At 34.6% G+C, this 9,756-nt stretch overlaps 1 protein-coding gene across 1 annotated transcript; it reads right to left on the minus strand.

The window, feature by feature from the left end:
• Window positions 1–4,135: 4,135 nt before the first annotated feature.
• LOC149259332 (CSC1-like protein ERD4) lies at window positions 4,136–8,871 on the minus strand. Its single transcript, XM_089418133.1, has 6 exons — window positions 8,448–8,871; window positions 8,148–8,305; window positions 7,780–8,055; window positions 5,791–6,635; window positions 5,377–5,632; window positions 4,136–5,042 (listed from the first exon to the last, which is right to left on the minus strand). The coding sequence occupies exons 1-6, from the start codon at window positions 8,704–8,706 to the stop codon at window positions 4,644–4,646; spliced, it is 2,193 nt and encodes a 730-aa protein (XP_089274259.1). The 5' UTR covers window positions 8,707–8,871; the 3' UTR covers window positions 4,136–4,643.
• Window positions 8,872–9,756: the final 885 nt, after the last annotated feature.

Genomic DNA, 9,756 nt, shown 5'->3' on the forward strand with positions numbered 1-9,756 from the left:
ATTTCCACAAAATTTCTTTTTGGAAAGCAATGCAAATAGAAGTTTAAAATATGTAGTCCTAAAAGTAAAAGTATTATTGATTATGTCCATTTAGATGTTTGGGGACCATCCCCTACATTTTGTTTTAGAGGATCATCATAATTTGCAACATTTATAGATGATTATTCTAAAAAGGTGTGGGTCTATGTTCTAAAAGGAAAATTTGATGTGTTTAATGTATTTAAACAACTAAGAGTTTTGGCTAAAAAAGAACTAGCATGTTAATTAAATTTTTAAGAATGGATAGTGGAGACAAGTTCGCATATATGGAATTAGAAAAATATTGCAAAGATGTTGGTATCAAAAGACATAAAACCACATTACATACTTCTCAATGAAATTGTATGGTAGCATGCATGAAAAATACTTTTATAGAAAGAACAAGGAGCATTCCTAGCAATGTCAAATTATAAGAAGGGTTGTGTGAAGAAGTTTCATTATAGCGTGTTATATGGTAAATCAATCATCATTACTTGTAACTGGCTATGGGATTCATAAATAGGTCATCCTTGTGATTACTCAAATTAAAAAATAATGGTTGTGAATGTTATGTTGTTACTCCTAATAATTGGTGTTCTAAGTTAGACTCCAGATCAAATAAGTATATCTTTGTTGGCTATGATGATGTAGTTGACAGATATAGATCGTGGGATCCTATTGCTAAAAAATACACATTAGCAGATATGTAGTATTTGATACATATCAACTCATCAAATCAAACATTGTAAAAATTGATATGAAACATGAACATGTACCATTAAATAAACAAATATAGTTGGAGACTCAACCATCTACACAAATTAAGAATTAAGAAGCTTTTGATGAAGAAGTTGTGGATGAAAAAAACATTTAGAAAAATATGGAAATACCACAACCAACATTCAGAAGATCTAAACAAGACATACATACTCCTAAAAAGTATAATGATTATGTTTCATCTATATCTTTGAATATTAATGATGGAGAACCCTTTTTAATCAAGAAGCAATATATGATATTGAAATTGCTAAATGGAAAATATCAATGAAAAAATAAATGGATTCCTTGGAGAAAATAAGACATGGGACCTTATAGAAATTCCAAAGGACAAAAACGTTGGGTGTAAGTGTGTATACAAAGTAATATAGGGTGTTGATGGTATGGTCGAAAGATACAAATATAAACTAGTAGAAAATGGGCATTCACATATGGAAAGTATTGTTTTTTATGAATTTTTTTTATTAATTGTTAAGTTTGTTTCTACTCATATTGTATTGGCACTAGTTGTTTTACTTAATATTGAATTATAGACACTAGATGTTAAAATAGCATTTTTACATGGAGATTTTGATGAAAAAATATACATGTAATATCCAAAAAGATTTGTTCAACATTACAAATGTTAGGTCCTTATAATACTAGTGATTCCCCCATTACTATTGTCATTGTAGCCCCTATTGTTATTGTTGTGCCCTTATGTTATTACTGTTATGTCAGCTTTGATTATATTATGACCCCTTAGACTCCTATATATAGAAAGGAGGTTCAGTCATTTGTATCATCCAAGAATTGTTCATTTGTGTAATTTAAAGGAGGTTGCCCCCTCAAAGAGGCTAATTTTGAAGGCACTCATCTATCTTTTCTTCTATTTTGTGCACTGGTTACATAACATTTGGTATCAGAGCTTTGGATTCCCTATAATACTAGTGATTCCCTCATTACTATTTTCATTGTAGCCCCTATTGTTATTGTTGTGCCCTTTATGTTATTACTGTTATGTCAACTTTGATTATATTGTGACCCCTTAGACTCCTACATATAAAAAACAGGTTTAGTCATTTGTATCATCCAAGAATTGTTCATTTGTGTAATTTAAAGAAGGTTGCCCCCCTCAAAGGCGTTGATTTTGAAGGCTTTCATCTATCTTTTCTTCTATTTTGTGAGCTGGTTGCATAACAACAAAAAAAATTTTGTTTGTCAACTTAAGAAGTCAAATTGTATGGGCCAAGGTAGTCTCCCAAGCAACGACACAAATAGTTTGATTCCTTCACGACGAGCCAAAATTACACTAGAAGTAAGTATGAACATTGTCTTTATGTCAAGATTTTGAATGACATATTCATTATCTTGGTGTTATATGTTGATGATTTGCTTGTTGCAAGTAAAAACATGGTTGAGATAAATAGGTTTATGGCTCCAACTGTTGGTTAAAACTTTTGATATGAAGGATCCACGAGTAACAAAACAAATTTTAGACATAGAAATACATAGAAATGTGAAAATGAAAGATTAGGTTATCACAATATAAGTATGTGAAGAAAATGCTCATGAAATTCAATATGAATAATGTGAAACCTATAAATATCCCTTTGACTTTCCATTTTAAGCTTTCTTCAAGCTTATGCCTAGTAGTAAAGAACAAAAAGATTATATGTCTCATGTACCATATACTAGTGTAGTAGGAAGTTTAATCTATGTCATGATATGTATTACATCATATACTTCACATGTAGTTGGTGTGATCAATGGATACATGGAAAATAGAAGTAGAGAACAATGGAAAAAAGTGTAATTGGTGCTTCAAAATCTTAGTGGAACAAGTGATTCTTACATCACTTTTAAGGATTGTCGTGACTTTTTCTGTGGTTATGTTGACTTAGATTTTGCATGTGATTTGGACAAGATAAGCTCTACTTCAGGTTGTCTTTACTCTTGCAAGAGGACCTATTATTTAGGTGTTAAGCTTCAAGAAACAATTGCTTTATTGACAACTAAGGTCAAATATATCGTCATCTCACACACATGTAAGGAGGAAATTTATTTAAAGGGTCTTTTGGGCGAGTTTGGAAATATGTAGGACAATGCGAATGTATTTTGTGATAGTCATATTTCTATCCATTTAGCTACAAATATAGCTTATCAAACTAAGCATATTGATATTACATATCATTCTGTAAGACAATTTTTTCATGGAGGTGGAGTAGCTCTTAAGAAAATCTGTGCTCAAGAAAATTGTCCAGACATGTTTACAAGACCAAAATCATAGTAAGACTAAAGCATATTGATAGTAAATACCATTTTGTAAGACAATTTTTTCATGGAGGTGGAGTAGCCCTTAAGAAAGTTCGTACTCAAGAAAATTGTCCAAACATGTTTACAAGACCAAAAATGTTAGAGAAGTTGTGTTGGTGTTTAGCTTTTCTTGATTTACAAAAGAATTGATGAATGGGCTTGGGCAATGTATTAGGTAATTTGTTGTCAAACTAGTGATTGTTGGAATCATGACAACAATTAAAAATAATATTTTAATGTAAAAACCAAATTTACTTCAAGTAAATATTTGATATTTTGTATAATGTGGAGATTTAAGTAATGGTGTCAATTCATGTAACATATCTAACTAAACTGAGGTAATAAATCTATGTAGCCCAAGAAGTGTATGTTAATATTGTTGTAAGCCTAATTTGATAATATTGTAATCATTCCTTTTTAGCAATAAGAATATTAATAGCTTGTCCCATGGATGTTTAAATTTTTGTCCTGTTTGAATATTTCTACATTATTTTGTTTTGTTATTTCTCTGCAATTTTTTTGCAATTCAACTTTTATTTGAACTTTCTTATACCAACAATTTTTAGATCATTAACCAATTTCCTTTAACCAAACAACAATGGATTTAGATTCTTGAATTAACTTCTAAAAACATATTCACTATTCTCAATGCTAATTTACATATAATTTAACACCAATCTCAACACAACAAATTCAGTTATTCTCCTTTCTATACATAGTAGCTCAGTTCAAAAAGCTCCAATAAAAGTTTGTCTTGCATTAAAACTGCATACCATTGAGAATAAGCTGATGAAAAAGTTCATATTAGTCGTTATTATAAAATTACAATAAATTTTGAACTAACTTCATTTTGCTAAAAAAATTGTTTAGTTTAAATAGTTGTGGTAACATCTTAAGGTATCTGGCCACATTTTATTTCTCCTTAAATATTTTAGATCCGGAGACAGAAACAACCCTAAGAATGCTCTGCCCTAAATTAGCTTGGAATATTTTCCACTAGTAATGTTACAAATTACATTACAAATTCTAAAGCAGACAATAAACATATAAAAAGATTTAACCTTATTTCTCTGACCAAGCAAGAAACAATGTCTAAAGCTCACAACAGATCAACTTCGAGTTAACCTACAGAAGCATCTCAGAAAAAAGGGCATTAATATGCCCTATCTTAAGATGGTGCATAATTTTAAGCTTATCCAATAACCACAAACAGATGTTTCATGTTCACCTGACCAAACACTTGAAAATAGCTTACAACTGTTCTAATATCATAATCATTTGCGATATACAAAATAGAATGAACAAAAAGCAGGGTAACTGGAAGATGAACAGATGATCATGCTTCTCTAGCCCTACCATTTGTCGTAAACTATGTTACAGCAGTAAACTGTACATGTATTCGTCGTGGGGATCTTGGAATGCTTGTCTGGAGATATAAAAACAGTATGATACAATCCTCTGTAACAGTGGAAAAAGCAACAGTACTCTCCTAACATTCCATCCCTTGTTTTTTCGATATAATGAATTGGAGAAATTGAATTAGATAAGGTTAATCAAGTTTTGGATGTATCAGTGGAGGTTGACCTTGACAATATGGCTGAATGAGCATCCTCATATTGCTCAACATCATTGAACTCAGCATCCACGAGCAGGCAAGGAGGGGTAAAAGCATCGACAAGTGAGGACAAGCTTGGAACTTCTTTTACACCTTTGCATGCCACCTCTAACGAAGTGATACAACAGGAAGTATAAAAGCATTTTCTACAAACATAGCCAAATGCTACAGATACAAAAGGAAGTGGGATGAGTAAGGTCGAGTAAGAGAATTTCTTGATTGAGAAGTACCCTATCATGGTAATCTGGGAAAGGAACAAAGCTGCAAGAATCCTGGTGTGCATATGAGGCCACATACGCCCATTGCTCTCATAAGAGGGCACATACACGTTCAGTGCCTGCATAGACACACAGAAGAAGGATGTCAGTTAGACAACATCTCCAACGTCCATTTAGAGCAGTGCTTATGTGGCCAACCGCATATTTTCATTGGTATTTTTATGTAAATGATAGATTTTTGGAATATCCCAGAATTGGACAGTCAGGAGAGGGGTCAAACCATTGACACCTAGCCTAACCTGACCATCAGATTTAAGGATATTCCGAGAATCTGCAATCAACATAAATTCAGAGTATTTTCACAGATCTTTTCCTTATGGATTTTGGATGCATCAATTTCCATTTGTCAGAAACAAATAAGATTGTGAAAGAGATATGAAGAGAGAAAATTACCTGATTCCGAAGCACTAACCATCCCACACCAAAGTACAAAATAGTGAAAGGAAGGATCATTGGAGCAATAACTGCATAGCACAGAGCAACGGTGAAGATCAACATGTCATTTGGAACTCCGGTAGCATAATCAAAACTAGAGGGAGCCCAAGCCTCTTCTCGCTCTGCTTCAGTCTTACAAAGAAATCTCTTCTTCGCATGGTATATTACTAGTGGCACCAAGAGAGAAAGTTCAAGTCCATAGCCTACAAAAACCCTGTTTAAAAAAGCAATCCATATATAGATGCAATTAGACATTGAGATCTCAAGAAGAAAACCCATTTCATCACTAGCAAACCAACAATGAATTCTTTAAGAAACTCAGAACTAGAATACACTTTCACGGAATTGGAAGAGAAAAGAAACCCAGCTTACTTTAGAGCAACAAAACTAATGAAGAATGAAGCATTGGGAGGAAGAGAATTGCCAAGCAGCTTAACTACTGAGTTGGGTTCCTGCTCAACCAGCTTGATGGACTGGAACAAGGTGCCGGCTAATGTAACTCCCAGGAAAACATTGAACACTATGAAGTAAAAATACTTTCCAGAGGAAGCTCTCACTACAAGGCTTTCCGAAGGAATTCCTTCAGCCTTGGAGAGGAACATAAGAATTGTAGGCAAGAAATTCAAAAAGAGAATCAGAGCAAGTTGAGGCAAGTAAGCTTCGAGGATGCTTTTAATTGCCGTTTTCTCCATGACCCCTTTCAGAAAAGGCACAATTTTGCTTAGATTTTCAATGGTTGTAAGTGCAGAGATAAAGGCAATTGGAATCATGTAGAAAACAATAACGAAAAACGCAATAATGTATACAATGTTCTCTCGAATCATCCTCTGATAGAAGGGAATGGCAAGGTTTTTCCACACTATTTGACGAGGCTCGGGAGCAGCCATTACAGTCCATGTATGTGCAACCTGTGAATGCAGAGCCTGTGCTGCGGCTGTTGCAGCATGCCTAGTGTTGAAAATTACAAAGGCTGCTGCAACCTGCTTCTCTGTTATTGTAATTTTCTGTTTTATTTCCAGGTTGACTGATAGATTCTCAATCTCCTGATTGTAGAAATCTATAGAGTCAACATTTTTGCCCACAAGCCCCAAAATTCCCGTCCTGTGCAATGGCCGCGTCCCCTCTGGTTTCTTCACTGTTCTAGACGTTTCAAACATAACTTTGGCACGGGCTAGTTTCTTTCTATAGCCTTTTAGTTCTGTCCACACCTTATCAGCCTGCTCAACAAAATAAAAAATTGTTCAATACAAAACAAAACCCCAGAATTCTATCAGTCCATCTGTACTCAATTGAATACTGAACACAGCAGACTCCATTTAGACAACCAAGGCAAGGGCAGGGCATAGGGAATGGGTTCAAATAGAAATGTTGATGATACATGCTTTTGAGCAACTCCTCAACCATGGTTTTTGTCACAAGGAATACATAAGCAAAACTTGACTAGGTAAAAGAGTCAACGTTGTTACTGGGTCAAATAGTAGTAGTTCTGCTCTGTTTTTTGGTTTCGTGTGGTTCTATGCCAGTGAAGTGGATTGTATGTTTTTATGCCAGTGGAGTGGATTGTATGTAATGAAGGTTTTAAAAAATTTCATTGTAATGAATCAGAAGCTAACTTGGCAAGAAAACTTCACTGTAATGAATCAGGAGCTGACTTGGGAGGGTTTTAGTTAAAAAACTAACGAAATTTTGTTATCTAGTTATTTCTGAATTGGGGTCTTCCAGGATAAACTTAGTGTCAATTATATTACTCTATTTTAATTTGTCTTTGCTCTCAGTAAATTTGCTTTCTCTCCCGTTAATTTTAACACACATCTTTGAATGCAGGCCATAGCTGTTGAATTCGACCAAACTTGCCAGCTTCCATGAAACTGGCAGAAGACCGAAATCAAATGACACTGAAAAATGACTCATGGAGTTATAGCTAGAGCTGAAACTTAGCTTGAACCCACAGCAGAGCTGGCTAGGTCAAAGTTTATTATGTGTCAATAAATTGGTTTTCTTTATCTACATTGCAAGTTATGGAATATTCTAGAAATCAGAGTTGAGCTGGATAAGTCAAAGTTTATTATGTCATTAAATTGGTTACCTTTATCTGCATTGCAAGTTGTGGAATAATCTGGTAATTAGATAGTAACAAGTCAACTGTTTCACTTTGCCTTGCTTCTGTCAAATAAAACTCAAATTTTTAATGGATGAAAAAATTCTATTCTATTATTTGAAAGTCAACCATTCCGCCACTCCTACTACTGGACTGCATGAGGGCCCTATTCTTGCCCATTTGGAAAAGAATAAGTATATGTTTCCCCCTTACAAATATTGGAAAGAGCACTGTTACAAGGATAAGAGTGAAATTTCAAATACCTCTGAAATGTCAGTGACGATCATAGACCTTTCAAAAGTTTCGGGGTACAACGTCCCAAAGAAGGTGTCCACTTGTTCTCTGCGTGTTTCCCCAGTTGGCACAGGAGGAACGTCTCGAACGAGTACTGCAAATTGTTCTGGTTTTGCCTCCGATGAAGTTTGCTCCCTTGCTCTAAGTCGAAGAACATGCTTGTAGGTTTTCCAGAGAACAATATATGTCACAATTGAAACCCAGTACCCCGCAATTACAAAAGCCCACAATCGTTTGCTTTCTTGCTGCGAAACACAAATGTTAGGTCATACCTTGCTAATTTCATTTAAAAATTAGGAATCAGAACAACATCAAAAGAGGAGGGTTTGCCTGGCACCTGAATATTGCCCATAGCAAGTTTGTCAAAGTCATCATAAGTGGCACTGGTTTTGTTCTTTGCTTGCTCCATAGTGGTTCGATAATTGGTGTCGGTTACACTCAGAGGAATGAGAAGCAGTAAGCAAACTCCAGCAGAAAATACCATAATCATCAACGCTGTTTAAAAACATTCCAGCAACAAAAAATTTCAATCCCAAAAGTCTAAATGATACAGCAGGTAGATTTCATGAGTCCTTATGAGGCTAAATGCCAAAGCAATAACTGCAACTGAGTGAGTTCTGGAATAATATAAACGTACCAGTAGTAAAGAATCTGAGATAGATGGCTGCATCCAGGCCTGCCATACAGATAACGTCATCTTCAGTGGCCTGCAAAGCTTCCACAATCCAGGCGAAAGGATTGCGAGATTTGGGCGCATCCAATCCCTTGAGAACACTTTTGGGGAAATAGATCACACGGTTCCCAGGCCTCCTGGAAAGCCACGAGAATACGAGAACCAGAAATATGAAAATGAGAAATGAAGTGCCCAGAGATGTAAGCAAGGAACTGAAATCCATGATGCTGAGGATGCATAAAACACACTCTCAGTGCAGATTCCTTTCTCCCCTACTCTGAATTTGTTTGATTTATCTCTCTTCTGGCAAGAGCTTGTTGTTGTACGGATGATCATCAACTATATTTAAATGAATCCAACATATATAGAACCATTAAAATCAACTATATTTAAATGAATCCAACATATATAGAACCATTAAAATACATTCATTGAGATACAATGTGTATTGGGATATGTGTAGTACCAGGAATTTGTGGTTCAGTGGGAGTCAACATCAAGAATCCGTGCAACATCAATACATGCATTCAGATACGATATGTGTGGTACCAGAAAATTGTATTCCAGTGGGGATGAACATCAGGCCACTTGCATGATAATTATGACCTGCCCACACCACACTGATATTTTGATTTGTAGATTTCGCTACCGACTTAACTTTGATGATTGATATTTTGATTTATAGATTTCGTTACCGACTTAACTTTGATGATTTGTCGTTCAAGGACAGTCTTGGATTAGGCCTCTTCCCCATGGTCCAACGTAATCCAAGAAGTTCTTGATTAATTGCCCACTATAAAAATAAATTCAAAGAAGCTCTTGACTAATTGCGTAGAGACGTGGATGTTTGTCAATTTTAGTCTCCCAGGGTATCTTTATCTGGATTGCTCATTCTTTTAATAAGCTTAAGGGTCACCAAGCTTTGCAAGTTTCCAAAATATTCTGGAATCTATCATCAAAATAATAATGATAATTGTTTTTTTTCATTTTTATGAAATTTCTAAAATATTATTAAATCTACCGTCAAATAATGATAGCTATTTTATTCTTGTTTGGCAACTGCTAATAGAGTGATTTATTAACTATTAATATTTATGACACATTTTTATTTTGAAAACAGAAAATGAAAAAAGGGAATTCATGTTATTGTATATGGCTGACTTTCCCTAATGAATGACAAACAAGCATAGCTATTTGAACTACTAATAACTTACTGAATATAGGTTTTCAACCCACACTTATCGGATATTCGTTGAACCAATCAAATCAGTGC

This window comes from Pinus tabuliformis, chromosome 6 (assembly GCF_031772625.1).
Source record: "Pinus tabuliformis cultivar Carrire ecotype Pingquan chromosome 6, CPIR1, whole genome shotgun sequence".
NCBI classification, from domain to species: domain Eukaryota; kingdom Viridiplantae; phylum Streptophyta; class Pinopsida; order Pinales; family Pinaceae; genus Pinus; species Pinus tabuliformis.